The 24,883-nt window shown below is 43.4% G+C and overlaps 1 protein-coding gene across 1 annotated transcript in view; it reads right to left on the bottom strand.

Moving 5' to 3' along the window:
* The window catches only part of LOC124616653, a 157,899-nt gene extending 142,653 nt beyond the window's left edge, over positions 1 to 15,246 (bottom strand). Inside the window, exons 1-2 of the mRNA XM_047144982.1 lie at positions 15,111 to 15,246; positions 5,424 to 5,567 (exon numbers count right to left, since the gene is read on the bottom strand). Coding sequence (XP_047000938.1) covers positions 5,424 to 5,567; positions 15,111 to 15,246 — 280 coding nt within the window. The remainder of the gene's footprint in view (positions 1 to 5,423; positions 5,568 to 15,110) is intronic.
* Between the last annotated feature and the right edge of the window lie 9,637 nt (positions 15,247 to 24,883).

Raw genomic sequence — 24,883 nt, 5'->3', positions numbered from 1 at the left:
CGTAATATTGTCCTCAAGTACATCGCCCTTGTATAGACCATCTATATACTCCTTCCACCTGTCTGCTTTCCCTTCTTTGCTTAGAACTGGGTTTCCTTCAATGCTCCTGATATACATGCAAGTGGTTCTCCTTTCTCCAAAGGTCTCTTTAATTTTCCTGTAGGCGGTATCTGTCTTACCCCTAGTGAGATAAGCCTCTACATCCTTACATTTGTCCTCTAGCCATCCCTGCTTAGCCATTTTGAACTTCCTGTCGATATCATTTTTGAGACATTTGTGTTCCTTTTTGCCTGTTTCATTTACTGCATTTTTATATTTTCTCCTTTCATCGATGCAATTCAATATTTCTTCTGTTACCCAAGGGTTTCTACTAGCCCTCGTCTTTTTACCTATTTGATCCTCTGCTGCCTTCACTATATCATCCCTCAATGCTACCCATTCTTCTTCTACTGTATTTCTTTTCCCCATTCCTGTCAATTGTTCCCTTTTCCTCTCCCTGAAACTCTGTACAACCTCTGGTTCTTTCAGTTTATCCAGGTCCCATCTCCTTAAATTCCTACTTTATTGCAGTTTCTTCAGTTTTAATCTACAGTTCATAAACAATAAATTGGGTCAGAGTCCACATCTGCCCCTGGAAATATCTTACAATTGAAAACCTTGTTCCTAAATCTCCGTTTTACCATTATATAATCTATCTGATACGTTTTAGTATCTCCAGGGTTCTTCCATGTATACAACCTTCTTTCATGATTCTTAAACCAAGTGTTAGCTATGATTAAGTTATGCTCTGCGCTAAATTGTACCAGGCGGCTTCCTCTTTCATTTCTTAGTCCCAATCCATATTCACCTACTATGTTTCCTTCTCTGCCTTTTCCTACTCTTGAATTCCAGACACCCATGACAATTAAATTTTCATCTCCCTTCACTACCTGAATAATTTATTTTACCTCATCATACATTTCATTAATTTCTTCGTCATCTGCAGAGCTAGTTGGGATATAAACTTGTACTACTGTAGTAGGCATGGGCTTCGTGTCTATCTTGGCTACAATAATTCGTTCACTATGCTGTTTGTAGTAGCTTACCCGTACTCCTATTTTTTAGTTATTATTAAACCTACTGCTGCGTTACCCCTATTTGATTTTGTATGTATAACCCTGTATTCACCTGACCAAAAGTCTTGTTCCTCCTGCCACCGAACTTCACCAATTCCCACTATATCAAACTTTAACCTATCCATTTCCCTTTTTAAATTTTCTAACCTACCTGCCCGATTAAGGGGTCTGACATTCCACGCTCCGATCCGTAGAACACCAGTTTTCTTTCTCCTGATAACGACATCTTCTTGAGTAGTCCCCGCCCGGAGATCCGAATGGGGGACTATCTTACCTCCGGAATATTTTACCCAAGAGGACGCCATCGTCATTTAATCATACAGTAAAGCTGCATGCCCTCGGGAAAAATTATGGCTGTAGTTTCCCCTTGCTTTAGATTTTACTAGTCTTTCATATGTGGATTTCGGCTATAAATAGCTATCTTCAGTGCTAAAATACAAGGAAATTACAGGATCAGAATTAATTTGCTTTACACAAAACGATAAATAAAACGCCGTGTTATCCAAGAGCAGCTATCCATTCTGTCAGTCCGTTGAAAACCAACAGTTGCTTACTTCATTCCATAAATTTTCATAGTAATTACATACCCCACGTCCGTAACTTACCACGTCCAGTAATCTAGCGCACGTAAATTATTGTCGTAACAAATAAGTCACCTCCAGTAAACCTTTCCAAATTAACATATATGAGTATCAAGGAAATAAAACTTTCTTTACTCCTCGTTATTTCGTAACGTACCGCGTTGTCATCATCACGTGGGAATCTTCTGTTGCCTCACGAACACCCAAACGGTTACGTAGTCATTGCCCTCCGCGTTATCGGTCATATAATGGACAGACAGTACGCATTGGGCAGGCGACCGTATTAATTGGAACGACAGGCACACAGACAGCACTCAGTCGCAATGCCATTAAATTTTATTGCTCTGTCAAATCTAGATTTCGGCTATAAATAGACATTTTAAATGCTAAAACACAAGTAGACTACAGAATCAGAATTAATTTACTTTACATAGGACGAGAAGTAAAACAACATGTTATCCGACAGCAACCACCCATTCTAGTCAACTTACCATTTGAGTTACAATCCAACAAACTCGCGGCAGTAGGTGTCAGCTGTCAGCAGGTGATCTTACTGGCGTGTGGGCACAAGGAGGCTGTGGCGGTAGTTTACAGCAAGTACAGCAACCTCAGATTACGCCATGTAATGCAAGTAACGCTCTGTATGTTACAAATTAACTAACGGAGTTTCATTTCTATACAGTAGCTTAAAACCCTTTTTTTTAATATCTAAAATCAGCAAACTTACTTGCATTTCACTTTAAATATTCAACTTACAACGTGTTTGCTCATATTTTAGTGGTGAAATGATCAAGCAAAACCTATGCGAAGTACTATTAAGAGGTTAATACAACTGCCTCACCCAAAACTGTTACATCACTTCAGAAGTAAAAAATAAAAAATTAAGAAGATTTTGTTGAAGATCGTCTTCCAAAACAAAGTTACATATCACTTTTAAATCCACCAAAGGCTAAAACCTAGCGTTTTCACTCATATCATAGTCGTTAAGCGATACGCTACATATTTAATATAAACGAAATACGAAAGACCTTCTTTGATTTTTATTTCTGAAGTAATGTAACAAATTTCTGTAAGACAGTTGTGTGAACCTGTTAATGACACTTTGCATAGATTTTGGTGGATGTTTTCAGCACTAAGGTATGATGAGCAAGCACGTTGTAAGTTGATGTTTCTTGAATATTTCAGAGTGATATGCAAATATGTTTGTTGATTTTAGATATTGAGAAAAGGGCTCTAAACTAGTGTATTGAAATGAAACTCTGTTAGTAAATTTGTAACTAGGTGGCGTAAACTAAGCCTGGTGTACTTGCTGTAAACTATCGCCTCAGTCCCTTTGTGCCTGTACACCAGTAAGATCGCATGCTGACACGTGTTGCCGCGAGTTTGTTGGACTATAACTCAAATGGCATATTGACGAGAACGAACAGCTGGTGTTGGATAGAACAGTATTTTAGATACTGCTATGTGTAAAGTGAATTAATTATGATGCTGTAATTTCCTTGTATTTTAGCACTGAAGATGGTTATGTAAGGCCGAAATCTAGATTTGAAAGAATAAAAAAATCTAATGGGATTGCGACTGATGGCTGTGTGCCTGTCCTTCCCTATAGTCTACGGTCGCTGTGCACGAGAGTTCCTTACGGAGTTAAATCTGGTTAAACGTGTTAATTAATTTTTCTATTATTTCAATTAGTTTTGTTATGCCCTCTTTGAGCTGAGCAAATTCGAAATAACTATAAAATACAGGATTACTACTTGTTTTACACTTCTCTCCAGTAATGGGTCAAATTTCTTCGGAGACGACAGCCTCATCGAAAATTACATTCACTAGGCATACGCTATGACGCTCATATTACGCTATTAACTGATTAGTAACGGGGGAAAATTTTAACACGTCAGCGGTATGGGTTTTTACGATGTTGCTACCACCATTCCCTCCCAACACCCCACAAAAGTTTTCGACTACACATAATTTTTCCATTAACCGAACTTTTATGGTCTTCGTTGACTGAATTACAAGAGGAAAATTTAAAATGGTGTACACTGTATGTTATCATTGAGCTGTACATAATTTCTGATTTTTCAGTCTCTGAACTTCTAGGTGACAGTGGCTACTTACGTACTAGGTACATTTATTTTGGAAAATTGAGGGGGAATTAATGGTTGTATTTCAACAAGTGGTTTCACGTGAAAGACAATCTCAAGTGACCAGAACAATTACAGATCCATACGGCACCTTGTAATAATTCCAGTTCCGCAGGAAGCAGTTGCTGACAGATGTGAAAATTATCAAAATACCCGTTTAATAAGTAATGGTTGCGAAATACTAACACAATTTTTTAAGAAAAGAATAGAAAAACTGGTAGCCGACCTCGGGCGAGATCGGATTCTGGACAAATGTAGAAAGACGCGAGGCGATACTGAACTTACTACTTACCTTAGACGATAGGTTAAGGAAAAGCAAACCTACGTTTATAGAGTTAGAGAAAGCTTTTGAAAATCTTCACTAGAATACTCTATTTGAAATTCTGAAGGCAGAAGGGGTAAAATACAGGGAGCAAAAGGCTATTCACAATTTGTGCAGAAACCAGGAGCAGCAGATTACTGTTTAATGTCCCGTCGACAACGAGGTCATTAGAGACGAAGCACAAGCTCGGATTAGCGAAGGATTGGGGAGGAAGTCGGCCGTGCCGTTTCAAAGGAACCACCCCGGCATTTGCCTGAAACGATTTAGGAAAATCACAGAAACCAGACGGCAGTAACGAGATTCGAGGGGCATGAAAGGGAAGCAGTGGTTGAGAAGGGGGTGAGATAGGTTTGTAGCCTGTCCCCAATCTTATCCAGTCTGTATACTGAGCAAGCAAGAGTGAAGAAAACAAAAGAAAAATTTGGAGCAGGAATTGAAGTCCAGAGAGAAGAAATAAAATCTTTCAGATTTTCGGATGACGTTGTAATTCTGTCAGAGACAGAAAAGGAGTTGGAAGAGTAGTTAAGGGAATTGATATTGACTTGAAAGAAGGATATAAGATCATCAACAAAAGAAAAACAAGGATAATGCATTGTAGTAGAATTAAATTAGGTGACGCTGAGGAAATCAGATTAGGAAACGAGATACCTAAAGTAGTAAATGAGTTTCTCTATTTTGGCAGCAAAATAACTGATGATGGTCGAAGCATGGAGTCGACTGGCAATGGCAATGAAAGCATTTCTGAAGAACAGGAATTTGTTAACATCGAACATAGATTTATGGGCCAGGAAATCGTTTCTAAATGTTTTCGTCTGGAGTGCATCCATGTATGGATGTGATACATAAACGTTAAATAGTTTAGACAAGAAGGGAATACAGACTTCTGAAATATTGCATTACAGAAGAATATTGAAGATTAGATGGGGAGATTAACTAATGGGAAAGTACCGAATGAAATCAGGGAGACAAGAAATTAGCGGCACAACTTGACCAAAAGAAGGAGTCCGTTGATAGCACACGTTCTGAAATGTCAATGGGGGAGAAGGGGGGGGGGTGGAGGTAAAAATCGTAGAGGAAGACCGAGAGATGAATACAGTAAACAGATTTAGAGGGATGCAGGTAGCAGTATAGACGCGAGGGCTAGGGTAGCACGGAGAGCTGCAACCAACCAGTCTTCAGACTGAAGAGCACAACAAAAACAACGGCACCTCTATGGTAGAGAGAGCACAGCGCCTGCGGCAGGTAGCGTGCGTGTACTGACCGGCGTTCTCAAAGTGGTCGTGGTCGAAGTCGTCGAAGCCGTCGAGCAGCCAGGAGTCGTTGAGCGGCCAGAAGAGGTCCCGCAGGTCGGACAGCCCGTCGTCGAGCGCCGCGGCCACCAGCAGCGCCGCCGCCCCGGAGCTCGCGTTCTGCCCGCCGCCGCCGCCGCCGCCATCCTCCTCTGCAACACGCCGCGCACCGGCCGCTCACTGTCACTGCAGAAGTCCTCTCACAGAGTTACTGCTCCGGTAACTAGTGTCACCAGTTTCATCTATATCTTCGTCTACATTTCTACTCCGTGAGCTACATCATGGCACGAAGCGGGGGGGTTCTTTGAGTACCACTGCCATATTCGCCCTTTCCTCTTACAGGCACCAATGCTTCACGAGAAGAACGAATTTTGTGCGTAGACTCGTATTTACGCAGTTTCACCTCCGTGGTATTTTCTTGAGCTGTAATCAGGAGGAAGCAGTACACTTATAAGCCAAAACATTATGACCACTGCCCACTGCGATTCTGGATATCCCTGGTGGCATCAGACGGAAACGAAAGTATGTCTGCGGAGCAGGCACGGACGGTGGATCACCCTGGAGCAGATATGGGCTGCAAGTGGGGAAGACCTTTGAGGTAAGTGACTTTGACAAAAGGCAGGTTGTTAATACGTGCTGACCGGTGTGACCGAGCGGTTCTGGGCGTTACAGTCTGGATCCGCGCCACCGGCACGGTCGCAGGTTCGAATCCTGCCTCGGGCATTGGTGTGTGTGATGTCCTTAGGTTAGTTAGGTTTAAGTAGTTCTAAGTTCTAGGGGACTGATGATCTCAGAAGTTAAGTCCCATAGTGTTCAGAGCCATTTGAACCATTTTTTTTTTTTTTTTTTTTTTATTACGCAGAGCCTGTGAACGAGTATGTCGAAAACGGAGAAGCTGGTGGAATGCTCACGTGCTACTGTCGTGAGGGTCTACGGAACCAGGTACGACGGCGAAACTACCACTAGGCGCTAAATGATCAGACGCCCACATCTCTTCACAGAACGTCGGGTTAGGAGGCTTGTACGCTCTGTAAAGTAGGAGACATGATGATATATGGCATCTCTGCCGAGAGAGCACAATGCTGGTGCACGCACATGTGTTTCAGAGTAGACCGTTCATCGTACATTGTTTAACATGCAAGTCCACAGGAGACCACCCCAACGTGTTCACATGTCGACGCAACGACATCGCCGGTTACGACTGCAGTGGGCACAGGATCATCCGGATTCGACCTTCGATCAATGGAAACTGTCGACTCTTTGCGTTAATCACATTTTTGCTGCACTAGGTTGCTGCTCGTCTCCACAAAAGCCGTCATCGAGGTGAACGGCGGCTGAAGCGTGCAGCACGCCACGGACACAACCTGATGGCAGCAGTGTTGTGCTATGGGAGACATTCTCCTGCGCTTGCATCGGACCTGTGGTAGAAGTCGAAGACACGCTGGGAGCTGCGAAACCATCTTCAACTCTACGTGCTTGACCCCTTCCCCAACGGCGATGTCATCTTTCTCTGTGTGCGTCTCGGGGCAGAAGCGTGCTACAGCGGATTAAGGAGCATTATACTGAACTCACTTCGGCCTCTTGGCGACCAATCGACGGCGACCCACATGAGTTCCGTCTGCGTCGCTATCGGGAGCCATCAAATCAGTGGCCAGTTATCTACGTGTATTCCATGACCTATGTGTAAACATCTAATGCCACATACCTCCAAAACGCTACCATCGAACTGTCGGATCCATGATACCCAGAATAACTGATTTATTTCATTGTAAAGCCGAAAAAACAAGATCTATATCTACATCTACACTCCTGGAAATTGAAATAAGAACACCGTGAATTCATTGTCCCAGGAAGGGGAAACTTTATTGACACATTCCTGGGGTCAGATACATCACATGATCACACTGACAGAACCAAAGGCACATAGACACAGGCAACAGAGCATGCACAATGTCGGCATTAGTACAGTGTATATCCACCTTTCGCAGATATGCAAGCTGCTATTCTCCCATGGAGACGATCGTAGAGATGCTGGATGTAGTCCTGTGGAACGGCTTGCCATGCCATTTCCACCTGGCGCCTCAGTTGGACCAGCGTTCGTGCTGGACGTCCAAACCGCGTGAGACGACGCTTCATCCAGTCCCAAACATGCTCAATGGAGGACAGATCCGGAGGTCTTGCTGGCCAGGGTAGTTGACTTACACCTTCTAGAGCACGTTGGGTGGCAAGGGTTACATGCGGACGTGCATTGTCCTGTTGGAACAGCAAGTTCCCTTGCCGGTCTAGGAATGGTAGGACGATGGGTTCGATGACGGCGATGACGGTTTGGATGTACCGTGCACTATTCAGTGTCCCCTCGACGATCACCAGTGGTGTACGGCCAGTGTAGGAGATCGCTCCCCACACCATGATGCCGGGTGTTGGCCCTGTGTGCCTCGGTTGTATGCAGTCCTGATTGTGGCGCTCACCTGCACGGCGCCAAACACGCATACGACCATCATTGGCACCAAGGCAGAAGCGACTCTCATCGCTGAAGACGACACGTCTCCATTCGTCCCCCCATTCACGCCTGTCGCGGCACCACTGGAGGTGGACTGTACGATGTTGGGGCGTGAGCGGAAGACGGCCTAACGGTGTGCGGGACCGTAGCCCAGCTTCATGGAGACGGTTGCGAATGGTCCTCGCCGATACCCCAGGACCAACAGTGTCCCTAATTTGCTGGGAAGTGGCGGTGCGGTCCCCTACGGCACTGCGTAGGATCCTATGGTCTTGGCGTGCATCCGTGCGTCGCTGCGGTCCGGTCCCAGGTCGATGGGCACGTGCACCTTCCGCCGACCACTGGCGACAACATCGATGTACTGTGGAGACCTCTTGCCCCACGTGTTGAGCAATTCGGCGGTATGTCCACCCGGCCTCCCGCATGCCCACTATACGCCCTCGCTCAAAGTCCGTCAACTGCACATACGGTTCACGTCCACGCTGTCGCGGCATGCTACCAGTTTTAAAGACTGCGATGGAGCTCCGTATGCCACGGCAAACTGGCTGACACTGACGGCGGCGGTGCACAAATGCTGCGCAGCTAGCGCCATTCGACGGCCAACACCGCGGTTCCTGGTGTGTCCGCTGTGCCGTGCGTGTGATCATTGCTTGTACAGCCCTCTCGCAGTGTCCGGAGCAAGTATGGTGGGTCTGACACACCGGTGTCAATGTGTTCTTTTTTCCATTTCCAGGAGTGTACATTTATACTCCGCAAGCCACCCAAAGGTGTGTGGCGGAGGGCATTTTACGTGCCACTGTCATTACCTCCCCTGTTACGGAGGGTGGTCATAACGCTTTAGCTCTTCACCGTACATTTTTTGACTCTTTCTAAGAACTCCAACAGTAAACCACACCGTGATGCAGAGTAAATCTCTTGCAGCGTCTGCCACTTCAGTTGCCTGTCTATCTTCGTGACGGTTCTACGATTACTTATTCGTAGATGGAGAAATTGCGAAGGATATACTACGTTCGAGTTCTGCCTTCGGACTCAAGACCACAACAACAACACTAATGAACGTGGAAATAAACACGCTACTCTTTAGATTTTCGCTATTTCTTCTATCAGTCCTATCTAACATGGATCTCAGTTTGACGAACAACATTCGAATATCGGCGAAACAATTGTTTTGCAAGCAGCCCGTTTTGAAGATAGACCACACTTCCTAAGGATGTTCTAGTGAATCTCAGTCCGACATCTGCTTATTTGTGATTAGATTCACGTGGTCGATGCACTTCCAGTCACTCCATAGACATACGCCTAGATAATTTATGTAAGTGACTGCTTGTTAAGATTGTTCTTCAATCGAATAATTATTCAATATTTAAAACAACCCTCATTTACTCTTCAGTCTCTTTCGAACATTTTGAAATACATCACATGTTTCGATTTCTCTGGAGGATATTACGATCTCTGTTCTTGCGTCAGCAACCCGTAGTGTCTGTGTTCAGAACGTCATGTCAGTTTACAATCGTACATTAAAAATTAGTCTTTCTGTTCCTTTGCTGGGAGTACGTCACATCTGCATAGGTTCAGGGCCAACTTTCAATCCCTGCTTCAGGTGTCGATCCTCTCGACGCCTTCCTGCATTTGCTGCTACTCCTCTGTAAGTAACTCCATCGCACGCGTTTTCCATTTTTACATAAAAGTCTCAGGAAGCTACTTCATTCTCCAAATTCAAATATTAATTTTCAGTTAATGTAGCCCCATTTGTTTCTCAGTATCGTTCTAAAGACTTTACGACGTCGTCCTTCCTGTGAAAAAAACACAGTAATAGGGGATTGCTTGCAATGACTACTTAAAAGCTCCCCCATGCCCATATACACACACACAAGAATGCACAAAGAAACGATTTAGGATATATTGTATCAAGAGGCTGTACCGTTTAGAAAATGTATTCACCGAAAATTAAAGCCATGATTCCAGTGATTTAGTAATAATAATTACTATTACAATTAATATTATTAATGTTGTGTGTTGGAAAATCTGCTATTCGTATTTGCTGTTACTGATTTTAACAATACAGGTGCAATGATAGTACTGGAAGAGAATTATGTCAACACTATTCCATAACAAACGGAATGAGGCTCGTTTTTCATTCTTATTTTAAGAGACCACTGTATTCATAAGAAATTGTTGTACACTCCGACAGAGATCTTAGTCACAGCACTAATTCCCAAAAAATAAATTATACCTCATTTCTTTCTTAACCAACACTTGCAGCCAATTGAGCAATTTGTGACGTAAAAATCCAATACTATCCGTAAATTTAGAATCACGACTCCCCGTAAAACAACACAAAACTATTTAAACTGTGGGAGGTCATATCAAGATCAAGTTGAATTAACTTCTTAATAAAGTAGATGTTTACTAGATGGGGATCTTGGGATTTTGAATAACTTACTGTTGGTTCAATTCGAAATTGAACACGTATATAGATTGTAGTTCTTCAGCATGTGAATTATTTATAGTATATTTTTGCCACTACATTCATTTAGTGATTAGAGTAGCATGTAAGTAAGCATGAATGTATTAGGAAAATCGTTGCAGGAAACTCTGTTCCGTGCTCTTACAATAACAAAAATGCATCTTTTTCACTAGCAACGAATATTTTATTGGTCCTCACGGTACAGCCGTCATCACTACACGTTAACAGATGTGCAACTTCACCGTTCAGACTTCTAAATGGAGATCACACGAACTTTCATTATTTTCTAGATGATAAATCCATGTGTCGACCACCATATTCCATGACTAATATTATATTTACGAATTACCATTTGAGTTGGACCAAGGACATACTTAATTCACGCTCTTGAAAGCTATACTGTAGCGCGTGAGGAAGACGCAGATGCTGAGTCTAAGAGGAGCTTCTACTGGGAAGAGAGGGCTTACTCCTTCCATACAGGACGCAAGTAACCTCACAGTCAGAGATACCTTGCAGCATGTAGATACTGCTTCAGTAAGTATAGGTTCCCAGTAAACGCTGTGCCACAGAGTGCCAACATTCTGTTTGGAGACAAGGACATACAAAGCTGGGAGTTCTCCAGAGTAGGTAGGCAACTGGCATTCTGGATCAATGTTCACTTTGACCGTTGGGTTGCCTACATGGAGGACCAGGGGCAGACTCAGCTACAGTTCAGGCGACCTCCACTTGTCAGTGCTGCATCTGGAAACCACCTTGCACTCTTATTAGGTATCAGACACCAAAAACACCCAATTTTAACCTCTGACCAACTTCCCTTCTTAGCCTCCACCCTGTTCTCACCACTTAGCCATGCTCCTCTCCCCTCTATTCCACCTTCTAGCCCTTCCCTCTCAACAAGTAATAGAATCGTAATTTACCGGCGATTAAAATGAAACAGCCACTCAAGAACTACCCAAAAGTCACCATCTTGTTCTATGTAACCAGCATGGCACCAAATCGTGACTGTGTTTCGATCTTTGTACCACAGGAGCATAGCTTTTAAAAGTTGTCTGCATTATATATCAAAATGCGTAGATATTTGTATATTCGGTATACTATCACCCATTAAAATTAAACAAACGGGTTATGTTTCGCAGCTGATAGAAATACAAACTAATGAGGAAGGCAGTAGCGTTTACCAGTATGGTAGAAAAGCTCTGTAAATACGTTTACCTTTTCATAGGTGATATATATCAATATTTTCAGCATTTTTAATACAGCAAAAGCATATTAATAATGGAGTGATTGGCGAAATCTTCAACGTGCTGTGTCACTTTCAAAAATCACCTAAAACATTCTTTTAGCTTCGTAAACACTGTGATAAACATGGCGACTGCCTAGAGAAAGTTCTACTTACAGGAAAGTTTGATCTCTGATCACAATTGAAAATTTGGACTTAATACCAAAGTAAGTTACCACTTAAAATTGTCTCTATTACCTGTCAAAACAACTTAAGTTTTCCTCTGTAACAATACGAACCACAGTTGGCTCGCTCATTCGCACCTCATTGATCTGACTTACAGGTTATATTTATTAAGAGCAATAATTCGATCTTTGTACACAACTATCAAGAAACGAAATATTGTATGTATTACTTACCAAAATTTGTACAGATTCGTTCTATAACAGTGCAATATACACACAGATTAAAATTGTGTGCCGGACCGACACTCGAACTCGGGACCTTTGCCTCTCGAGGAAAAGTGCTCTACCAAATTCATTTTAATTCTTCGTTGTTTCCTTTTGTAAATTATATTTGTTATTTTGTATTTCCTTTATATCACATCGAAAATAAATGTACCTAGCGCCGGATCGTGCACTAAGTAAACAAAACAAATATGTCGGTACTTTCCTACACCGAGGTAATATATATTAGAAACGAAAAATGTGCTTCGTACACGATGCAGAAGGGTGTGTCGCTACTCTCCTTACGCTTCATCACCCAGGTATGTCTTCACTCATGTCGTATGTTAGTCCACTGATAATCGGACACGTTCTTCTCAGCTCAAAAATGGGTATCTTCTCCTACCGGTTGATGATCCAGCTGCGTGGAAGTTCTCGTAGGGCACTCCCTAAGTAATTAGAAAAACATATTTTCTATATTTTGTGTTTCGTACAATCTTGCGATGACTTTCTTGTAGATAGTCCCAAACGTCCAGTACATTTTTAGGTCCATCGTGAAATAAATATTTTACGGCAAGCCCACGGATCCACGTGACTGTGTAGGTTTTTGTGTGCGGGAAATATTGTTCATCCGGAAATAGTAGAAGCCGAGGTGTTATGTTTTCCGGAATCAGTCGTAGAAGCCGGCCGCTGTGACCGAGCGGTTCTAGGCGCTTCAGTCCGGAACCACGCTACAGCTACGGTCGCCAGGTACGAATCCTGCCTCGCGCATGGACATGTGTGATGTCCTTTGGTTAGTTAGGTTTAAGTAGTTCTAAGTCTAGCGGACTGATGACCTCAGATGTTAAGTTCCATAGTGCTTAGAGCCTTTTGAACCATTCAGTCGTAGAAAACAAGACATAATTTGTAGCACCAAGCTGCCAGTATGTAAGTGCTACAAGCTCAAAGAGGATATCAACTACTGGGTAGTAATTTATACTAATTTTTAAAGCTGAAAGAAGGCAGAACTGAGATAGTATTTTAACACCACATACTGACATTGTGGGTACGTGCCATAACATGATAGACAGTATCAGCTACCGAGTATTAATTTTATACTAATTTTACTAGCTTTCCAGTGACTGACATGGTGAAAATCTGTACACATAATACTGCAGCCCCTCACATCCGCTGATGAGGGAGGGGAGGGGTGGGAGGAAGCTACATGTGTGATCTTAGGGGGCAGTGCTAAGATGTGTAACTGTGGTGTTTGAACACCATTTGAATTCTGTATCGTTTCAGCTATCTGGAAACTAATATTACTTACTACTCGGTAACAGGTACTCCCTAGCAAGTTATGACACACGCACGTGGTGGAATACTGTCTTTGTGGTATACCATGTTAGCTAATATAAAATTGGAATACAGTAGCTGATGTATTCTATAAAATTATGATTAACAAATACTGCCAGATTCTGGTGTTAACATGCTTATATCTGCACTTGCATGTGGATGCATTCTGCAGAGCGTCATAATTTTCCCAAGTTAATGTAATGGTTCAAATGGCTCTGAGCACTATGGGACTTAGCATCTATGGTCATCAGTCCCCTAGAACTTAGAACTACTTAAACCTAACTAGCCTAAGGACATCACACAACACCCAGCCATCACGAGGCAGAGAAAATCCCTGACCCCGCCGGGAATCGAACCCGGGAACCCGGGCGTGGGAAGCGAGAACGCTACCGCACGACCACGAGATGCGGGCAAGTTAACGTAAATGCACCTTGTTTTCTTACACAGGGTGTTACAAAAAGGTACGGCCAAACTTTCAGGAAACATTCCTCACGCACAAATAAAGAAAAGATGTTATGTGGACATGTGTCCGGAAACGCTTTATTTCCATGTTAGAGCTCATTTTAGTTTCGTCAGTATGTACTGTACTTCCTCGATTCACCGCCCGTTGGCCCAATTGAAGGAAGGTAATGTTGACTTCGGTGCTTGTGTTGACATGCGACTCATTGCTCTACAATACTAGCATCAAACACATCGGTGCGTAGCATCAACAGGTCAGTGTCCATCACGAACGTGGTTTTGCAGTCAGTGCAATGTTTTCAAATGCGGAGTTGGCAGATGCCCATTTGATGTATGGATTAGCACGGGGCAATAGCCGTGGCGCGGTACGTCTGTATCGAGACAGATTTCCAGAACGAAGGTGTCCCTACAGGAAGACGTTCGAAGCAATTGATCGGCGTCTTAGGGAGCACGGAAGATTCCAGCCTATGACTCGCGACTGGGGAAGTCCTAGAACGACGAGGACACCTGCAATGGTCGAGGCAATTCTTCGTGCAGTTGACGATAGCCCTAATGTCAGCGTCAGAGAAGTTGCTTCGGTACTAGGTAACGTTGACCACGTCACTGTATGGAGAGTGCTACAGGAGAACCAGTTGTTTCCATACCATGTACAGTGTGTGCAGGCACTATCAGCAGCTGATTGGCCTCCACGGGTACACTTCTGCGAATGGTTCATCCAACAATGTGTCAATCCTCATTTCAGTGCAAATGTTCTCTTTACGGATGAGGCTTCAACAACAGATTCGGTGACCGATGGATTGGTAGAGGCGGAACAATTCCATGGCCTCCACGCTCTACTGACCTCAACCCTCTTGACTATCATTTATGGGGGCATTTGAAAGCTCTTGTCTGCGCAACCCCGGTACCAAATGTAGAGACTCTTCGTGCTCGTATTGTGGACGGCTGTGATACAATACGCCAGTCTCCAGGGCTGCATCAGCACATCAGGGATTCCATGCGACAGAGGGTGGATGCATGTATCCTCGCTAACGAAGGACATTTTGAACATTTCCTGTAACAAAGTGTTTGAAGTCACGCTAGTACGTTCTGTTGCTGTGTGTTTCCATTCCATGATTAATGTGATTTGAAGAGAAGTAATAAAATGAGCTCTAACATGGAAAGTAAGCGTTTCCGGACACATGTCCACATAACATATTTTCTTTCTTTGTGTGTGAGGAATGTTTCCTGAAAGTTTGGCCGTACCTTTCTGTAACACCCTGTAGAGGTCGAGGACTATACAACCTCTTATCATGCTACATTCTTCCGACTCAACACAAATGCATGTGTAATCCATTTCCTGCTTTCTCAGTCCAGGACACTCTTCGTGAAATATAGACATTGCTGAGTTGTAACTCATTCCTACGAATAATGTTAGTCTGCAGGTCTTAAGAAAAGAAACAACGCACTGGTAGTCACTGAAACCTCTGAAAGCTCGAAAATAGAAACGAAAGCTATATAAGTCAATAAAATCAATTATATTTTTGTAGTATACAACATATTGCATAATCTCCTTACCCCACCAAGCGTTCCCCGGTCAGGTGATGAAGTTCGGTTTTGTATCACCAATAATAGAGCCTCGGTCAGGCCAAGGAATAACTAATTCTCAACTACTGCTGCCTTGCGTGCTTAACATGTTATTGTAGCCTTGGGTTTTTAAACTGTTATAGAACAATACAAAGGCAATGCAGACCTAGATAACGTACTGTGTCACTTAGTTTGAGAGTCCACAGTCGTTGTTTGGGTGGCTCTTAATTTGTAAGTATCGTCAATATCTTTACGTATTTTAATATATACTATATACAATTTACGTGTTGGAATAACAACGAGGCACTTAATTTAAGGGTCTGTAGTGCCTTGCACCAGGTCGGGCACCAAGATTGAACTCTTCTCACTGTCAGGTGTACTTTAACCTTCATGTTAGATCGATAGTGCCAATAAGGGAGCCATTTGTATAGAACAACTTAGACATGGAGCCAGGACGATGATATTTAATTTTGGCAGTCGATTGCGCCTTGCGTGAAGTGGGGTATGAAGATCGCTATTAACTTTTTATCAAGTTGGAGTTTCAGATAACAAGGTACAAATCTCTCAAATCTCTCTCTCTCTCTCTCTCTCTCTCTGTGTGTGTGTGTGTGTGTGTGTGTGTGTGTGTGTGTGTGTGTGTGTGTGTGTTGTGTGTGCGCGCGCGTGCGTGTGCACTCTGCTGAAGAAACTGTGTCATGTGTCTATGAATGCTGACAAGATATCGAACTCTGGGGTACATAGTGACTGGCTGTTTCGTTCCAATATGTGGTAAAATACTCGTTGCAAGTGGGAGATGTAAATGTGTATGTTCAGGCTTAGAAGCCCTCGGCCTATTTCAAAGAAAGTGGTGCGCATTAAGAAGAAGTAATGCTTTTTTTTTTTTTGTTCCGTTATAGAACAAATCCTGAAATATTTTAATAGATAGTGTGGACAATACTACGTGCTACATTTCTTCGGAACAGATATCTAAACATATTCATATTTTGGTGCTACGCAGGATGCAGGATACACATGAGAAGGTCATGGCTCTGGGCTACATCATGGTTGGCAGTTTCATTTTAATGGCTGGTTAAATACTATTCTACGATGGTAGAAGGGGGTAGGGGTATGACGGAAGGTAGGGGGAGGCGTATGGCTTATGACAGCTTGTGGGGGAGGGGAAGGGTGGTGACTGGAGATCGGCCTTCCACGGTTTTGGCGCCAGACATCGAATTGGTAGAGCAAGATGGCCACAGACTGCAGCACCACCAAGCGGAGGCTGCCGCACCTCGTCGTAATTGAGACCGACACTGCTGCTGCATGCAGGCAACCTGATTGTCAAATGTCGAAATTTTCCCAGAATGCACTTTCCATCACCCTCTAATTCAACTGCGAAAACAATTATGGTGCGCCAAGAAGCACTTAACGGCATTTACATGTGGACAGACTGAAAAAAGGTATTATCAACAAGTCTCTAGAAACTAATTGGTTTAAGGATATTTCAAACTCCTCCACAAATAATTTAGAAATTACGGATGATATTTGCTACCTGTAGCAACCTCGCCAGTTTTTCCCTAAAACTTTTTATCCAGTAAATGCAAGTTGCAAGAAGCACGTAACGACACAATTCCAAAAGTATTCATGTCCACTATTTCATTAATCAAAATCTACGATTTTTCAAATGGACATGCGTGAACTGTAAGACAGCATCAAAGCTTGCAAGCAGATCCAAGGGAAGACACGTTTAAAGTATTTAAACGCTGAATAGATTCCCTGAGCTGGAGATTTAACTATCACATTTGCCGACAAAGAACATCCCCAAGATATTTCGACAAGAGGTAGACTAGTGCACTAAATTATTAACAATGGGACGTAATGGCATACCTTCCCCTTGAGTTTGAACTAACCACGAAATCTCAGGAGGAACAGCAGAACCAGGCCACAGTTCCTTTACTTCATCTTTAAGACACTGAGCTCTTTTGCAAGAGTGAATGTGGTGTCCATTTTATCATTTCAATATGTTTGTTTTCACCCTTCACTAAGCCTAATCACTACGTAAAGGATCCATTTTACCAGCGTAGGAAGTTTGTGTAATCAGTGCTTGGTCTGCAGGGCCTGTGATACTGTTCGTTACGTAAACCCATCCACCACGGCAAGGTGATATCACATCGGATGGGAAAAATAGGTTTTGGGAATGAAATTTTCCCTCTACAGCGGAGTGTGCGCTGATATGAAACTTCCTGGCAGATTAAAACAGTGTGCCAGACCGAGACTGCTTGGGTAGCTCAGTTAGTGGAGCACTTGCCCGCGAAAGGCAAAGGTCCCGAGTTCGAGTCTCGGTCCGGCACACACGCTTGCACGCTTGCACACCACCACTCTTCTCCTCCTACATTGCTGTGACTACTGCCTCCACTGACGTCGAATCAATTCGTTTCCTGCCTCAACGAGGTTGCACACAAAAAGAACCCGTCTTCTCGAATTTCCGAATCATTTTCTCCAGACTCATGGCAGTCATCGAACCAACGCCTTTTCACAAACCCTTCAATGTCCGGAACTTCTGCAGAGCGACGAGTGCACAGTCATCATTCTTGTAATACAGCTTTACAAGCAGAGCGCGATCCTGCATTGAGATAGTCATGGCGAAGGTCACAGACGCGAAAGGAGGAAAAGCCGTGTACCCTGTGTGTTTGTACCAACTTCAATGGGTCGTGAGCATGGCAGGTGTTTTCAATTATGTATTCTGACACATACGGAGCCATCTTTTGCTCAGTTTTCACACTATTTTTCTTCATCTCCCATAAGTTTCCCCCCTTCTCCGATAATATTCCGTTGAAATTTGACATCATGTTATTTCTAGAGCGTTTTGAAATTTTAATTACAATCACCATATATATATATATATATATATATATATATATATATATATATATATATATATATATAACTCAAAAAATGGTTCAAGGCACTGAATTGTCATCAAGCGTAGTTTAATACTCACAGAACTCGTGGAGGGATAAAAGTACACCGCTCAAAAGACAAATTTTTGAGAGTATTAAGATATCAGAACTTTATTGTAAACAGTTAGTGAGACGGATTCGTTCAGCTGCATTTGAAATCTGCATTACTGCTTGAAGTTTACATATGATGGAACTAGTCCACTTAGCATGAGTATTAAAGAGATGACTTGTTCTGCAACGTAGATTACAGACTTTGTGTTTTCACAAGATGGTAGAGTGTTACGAGAGTGATATTTGGTGTCACTTATAAAATGTGTCACTAGTAATTTCTTAAAATGCTTTGCATTTACGCGGCTGATATGTACAGCCATCATTTCCTTTTCACAATTATTTCTGTGTTATCAAAAGATACTGCAATGCATTAACGTAAACTAGGGCAAAAATACCTTTACAAAGAATTCGAAGACTTAACATCCGTACACAAACATACAGATACATGGATAACAGCGGTTAAAAACTGACAAAGTGTGGTGTGTTGTGGGGTAGAGCTGAAGGGTGATGTAAGAATGTTTCTGATAGGAGATGCCTTCTACTCGACTAAATCCACAAGGACGGAAAAAGCATGGCATCACCAAGAAGGAATTGTGCGACATAAACCAAAGTTGGTAGGGGTGATTCTAATTTGAAAGATAATGTTTATTTCAATTTCACGTTGTTGGTTACCTCTGAGACTGGACGTCGTGTGTTGGTGTTAACCAAGAATGCCTTTAAAGCGACAAAGACGCCTTTATCAACGCTCCATTGAGTTTGAGCGAGGTCGTGTAACACGGCAACGTGAAGCTGGATGTTTCTTTAGCGACTTTGCAGAACGACCTGACAAGGATGTAGGTACTGTAGATGACTGCTGCCAGCAGTGGTCGCGAGAATGTACAGTCGCAAGAAGAGCAGCTACCGGACGTGAACGTGACACTACCGGCAGTGAAGACCATCGTATTAGGTGTATGGGTCTGGCGAATCGTACTGCATTTGCAACAGTAACTCGAGCAGTAGCTGGCATCACTGTGGGGTTCCGGATGGGGGTTTGTCGGGGACGGCCAGCTCGTCCCACGCATCCACCGATCGGACTACGACTGTGGTTGCCCGGGATACTGCCCGCATTGAGGCTGATCCCTCACCTGTGGTAGCGTGGGAGGTCGTCTCAAGGTGTGGCAGGGGGCGAAAGACATTCCGGAGGGCTGAACGGAAGGCCTCTCCAGTTTGTCTGACGAACCGGTTTCAGGCTCTGTCTCGGGCTGATACTGATCTTCGGCCTGACATGGCTGCTTGTCCTGTTCCAGAGGTTGCCCCTCAGTCTGCAAGATCCGGGCGGTCGCAGAGGGTGGGCTTACTGGTAGTTGGGAGCTCCAACGTCAGGCGCGTAATGAGGCCCCTTAGGGATATGGCAGCAAGAGAGGGGAAGAAAACCAATGTGCACTCCGTGTGCATACCGAGGGGAGTCATTCCAGATGTGGAAAGGGTCCTTCCGGATGCCATGAAGGGTACAGGGTGCACCGATCTGCAGGTGGTCGCTCATGTCGGCACCAATGATGTGTGTCGCTATGGATCGGAGGAAATCCTCTCTGGCTTCCGGCGGCTATCTGATTTGGTGAAGACTGCCAGTCTCGCTAGCCGGATGAAAGCAGAGCTCACCATCTGCAGCATCGTAGACAGGACTGACTGCGGACCTTTGATACAGAGCCGAGTGGAGGCTCTGAATCAGAGGCTGAGACGGTTCTGCGACCATGTGGGCTGCAGATTCCTCGACTTGCGCCATAGGGTGGTGGGGTTTCGGGTTCCGCTGGATAGGTCAGGAGTCCACTACACGCAACAAGCGGCTACACGGGTAGCAGGGGTTGTGTGGCGTGGGCTGGGTGGTTCTTTAGGTTAGATGGCCTTGGGCAAGTACAGAAAGGGCAACAGCTTCAACGGGTGCAGGGCAAAGTCAGGACATGCGGGGACCAAGCAGCCATCGGTATTGTAATTGTAAACTGTCGAAGCTGCGTTGGTAAAGTACCGGAACGTCAAGCGCTGATAGAAAGCACCGAAGCCGAAATCGTTATAGGTACAGAAAGCTGGTTGAAGCCAGAGATAAATTCTGCCGAAATTTTTACAAAGGTGCAGACGGTGTTTAGAAAGGATAGATTGCATGCAACCGGTGGTGGAGTGTTCGTCGCTGTTAGTAGTAGTTTATCCTGTAGTGAAGTAGAAGTGGATAGTTCCTGTGAATTGTTATGGGTGGAGGTTACACTCAACAGCTGAGCTAGGTTAATAATTGGCTCCTTTTACCGACCTCCCGACTCAGCAGCATTAGTGGCAGAACAACTGAGAGAAAATTTGGAATACATTTCACATAAATTTTCTCAGCATGTTATAGTCATAGGTGGAGATTTCAATTTACCAGATATAGAATGGGACACTCAGATGTTTAGGACGGGTGGTAGGGACAGAGCATCGAGTGACATTATACTGAGTGCACTATCCGAAAATTACCTCGAGCAATTAAACAGAGAACCGACTCGTGGAGATAACATCTTGGAACTACTGATAACAAACTGACCCGAACTTTTCGACTCTGTATGTACAGAACAGGGAATCAGTGATCATAAGGCCGTTGCAGCATCCCTGAATATGGAAGTTAATAGGAATATAAAAAAAGGGAGGAAGGTTTATCTGTTTAGTAAGAGTAATAGAAGGCAGATTTCAGACTACCTGACAGATCAGAACGAAAATTTCTGTTCCGACACTGACAATGTTGAGTGTTTATGGAAAAAGTTCAAGGCAATCGTAAAATGCGTTTTAGACAGGTACGTGCCGAGTAAAACTGTGAGGGACGGGAAAAACCCACCATGGTACAACAACAAAGTTAGGAAACTACTGCGAAAGCAAAGAGAGCTTCACTCTAAGTTTAAACGCAGCCAAAACCTCTCAGACAAACAGAAGCTAAACGATGTCAAAGTTAGCGTAAGGAGGTCTATGCGTGAAGCGTTCAGTGAATTCGAAAGTAAAATTCTATGTACCGACTTGACAGAAAATCCTAGGAAGTTCTGGACTTACGTTAAATCAGTAAGTGGCTCGAAACAGCATATCCAGACACTCCGGGATGATGACGGCATTGAAAGCTGAAATACTAAACACCGTTTTCCAAAGCTGTTTCAGAGAGGAAGACCGCACTGCAGTTCCTTCTCTAAATCCTCGCACAAACGAAAAAATGGCTGACATCGAAATAAGTGTCCAAGGAATAGAAAAGCAACTGGAATCACTCAACAGAGGAAAGTCCACTGGACCTGACGGGATACCAATTCGATTCTACACAGAGTACGTTAAAGAACTTGCCCCCTTCTAACAGCTGTGTACCGCAAGTCTCTAGAGGAAAGTTCCAAATGATTGGAAAAGAGCACAGGTAGTCCCAGTCCTCAAGAAGGGTCGTCGAGCAGATGCGCAAAACTATAGACCTATATCTCTGACGTCGATCTGTTGTAGAATTTTAGAACATGTTTTTTGCTCGAGTATCATGTCGTTTTTGGAAACCCAGAATCTACTATGTAGGAATCAACATGGATTCCGAAACAGCGATCGTGTGAGATCCAACTCGCTTTATTTGTTCATGAGACCCAGAAAATATTAGATACAGGCTCCCAGGTAGATGCTATTTTTCTTGACTTCCGGAAGGCGTTCGATACAGTTCCGCACTGTCGCCTGATAAACAAAGTAAGAGGCTATGGAATATCAGACCAGCTGTGTGGCTAGATTAAAGAGTTTTCAGCAAACAATGGAGAGACGTCTACAGACGTTAAAGTAACCTCTGGCGTGCCACAGGGGGCTGTTATGGGACCATTGCTTTTCATAATATATATACATGACCTAGTAGATAGTGTCGGAAGTCCCATGCGGCTTTTCGCGGATGATGCTGTAGTATACAGAGAAGTTGCAGCATAAGAAAATTGTAGCGAAATGCAGGAAGATCTGCAGCGGATAGGCACTTGGTGCAGGGAGTGGCAACTGACCCTTAACATAGACAAATGTAATGTATTGCGAATACATAGAAAGAAGAATCCTTTATTGTATGATTATATGATAGCGGAACAAACACTGGTAGCAGTTACTTCTGTAAAATATCTGGAAGTATGCGTGCGGAACGATTTGAAGTGGAATGATCATATAAAATTAATTGTTGGTAAGGCGGGTACCAGATTGAGATTCATTGGGAGAGTCCTTACAAAATGTAGTCCATCAACAAAGGAGGTGTTTTACAAAACACTCGTTCGACCTATACTTGAGTATTGCTCATCAGTGTGGGATCCGTACCAGATCGGGTTGACGGAGGAGATAGAGAAGATCCAAAGAAGAGCGGCGCGTTTCGTCACAGGGTTATTTGGTAACCGTGATAGCGTTACGGAGATGTTTAACGAACTCAAGTGGCAGACTCTGCAAGAGAGGCGCTCTGCATCGCGGTGTAGCTTGCTCGCCATGTTTCGAGAGGGTGCGTTTCTGGATGAGGTATCGAATATATTGCTTCCCCCTATTTATACCTCCCGAGGAGATCACGAATGTAAAATTAGGGAGATTAGAGCGCGCACGGAGGCTTTCAGACAGTCGTTCTTCCCGCAAACCATACGCGACTGGAAAAGGAAAGGGAGGTGATGACAGTGGCACGTAAAGTGCCTTCCGCCACACACCGTTGGGTGGCTTGCGGAGTATAAATGTAGATGTAGATGTAGATGTAGACATCACAGTGACACACCCAACTGTAAAAGAATCAGTTACTTCAAGGACAGCTCCTAACCCGACGCCTTGTAGCGCGCTTTCCGCTGACCCAAAAACACCGCCGTTTGCGTCTTCACCGGTGTCAAGTGAGAGTCATTATGACTCATCATTTCTGATGAGTTTTGGTTCTGCCTCTGTGGCAGTTATAGCCGTGTGTTCGTTACATGAAGGCCAATTGAGGACCTGCAACCAATCAGTCTGTGTGCTAAACACACTTTACCTTACTTGGAGTTAAGGTCTGGACTGCAATTTCGTATAACAGCAGTATCCTGACTGCAGATCTGTACGTGAACCTAATGATTCGGCCTGTTGTGCTGCCATTCATGAACAGCATTCCAGGTGATGTTCCAACTGGTTAACGCTGACCGACATCTTCTGTTGTAACTCAAAATACTCCACAGAGTGTCGACATGTTGCCATAATGTGCTCGACAGCCAGATTTATCTCCGATCGAGAACGTATGGGACATCATGAGACGATAACCCGAACGGATTCACAAACAGCAATAACCATCCCTGCATTGACTGAACAAGTGAAACAGCCGTGGACGTCCATCTCACAAAGTGACATCTGACACCTGTATACTGGTTAGAGGTCTGCATGCTTACATTTAACATTCTGGCCGTTACACTGGTTATTAATGTATCAGCATTTCAAATTTGCAGTGACTTATCTTTCTGTTGCATTAACCTGTGGTCTTGCAATGTTAATCACATAAATATGTTACCTAGACAAATTAATTTCCAAATTTCGTTACACTACATCAATTTTTTTGTGTTGCTATTCTTCTTCGTCGGTGTATTTCACACAGATCATTGTATTTTAGATATTAGTTTCAAGTAAAATTTGGAACACCACTATAATACAGTCATATTTCATCAAATTATGTAATTGAGTAGCATTGTTTTGATAGAAAATTAGTTTCATTGATCGCACTTGGAACCTGAGGTACCTTCATCCACAGGATCCACGAAATATAATTTATTGTAAGAAAAGTAATGGAAGTACTGCGCTTGATTTTGCACATGTCAGGCTTTCCATCATCAAGGATTATATAAACTATCATTGTAGCTATTTGTTGACCCGTATCATCTAAGAATGTTAAAGAGAAAGCATTGTGGGTCTAATTAGTGGTCATGGTTCTATGGCAAACGGCTTTGGGACAGCATTTATCTGATTCTGGTCATTCCATAGGAAACATTGAGAATTGAATGCGTATTCTTCACAGAGTGGAAAATGGCCGTGCTCTGTTAGAGGAGCTTGCGATTTATAAAACAAAAAAAATAGAGAACCAACTAAACTGCTTCACTGGCAAAATGACTTTGTGCCCAATGCCTACTTTGCTTTATTTGACCATGTTTTACTGTAATCACTGCACGCCTCTGTTATGTATAGTGTGTTGATAAGTTCACTTAGTAATGAGTGCATCACATATTTCATACGTTTTACGCATGACTCTAGTATGTTCTCGTTCCTTCTCTATTCATTTCATAGACTGCTTTAATCAGATAATGTGGATCATCCACTGTTACGGAGTTTTATCGTTCTTTTCTTGCAACGGAGTGCCGCAGGGTGCGAGGGGCCGTCTGCCGGTCACGCTCCTCCAACCACTTCCTGCCTGTGCGGAATTCTGGCGTTAGCGCTGATTATGTGCAGCACTATGTTTTCTTTCATTTGTGGCTCCTTTGGCGATTTGTTTTATAGTTGTTTAAT

This window comes from Schistocerca americana, chromosome 5 (genome assembly GCF_021461395.2).
Source record: "Schistocerca americana isolate TAMUIC-IGC-003095 chromosome 5, iqSchAmer2.1, whole genome shotgun sequence".
Taxonomy (NCBI): domain Eukaryota; kingdom Metazoa; phylum Arthropoda; class Insecta; order Orthoptera; family Acrididae; genus Schistocerca; species Schistocerca americana.
The sequence above is the reverse complement of the archived record's forward strand: the minus strand, read 5'-3'. Positions and strand labels throughout refer to the sequence as shown.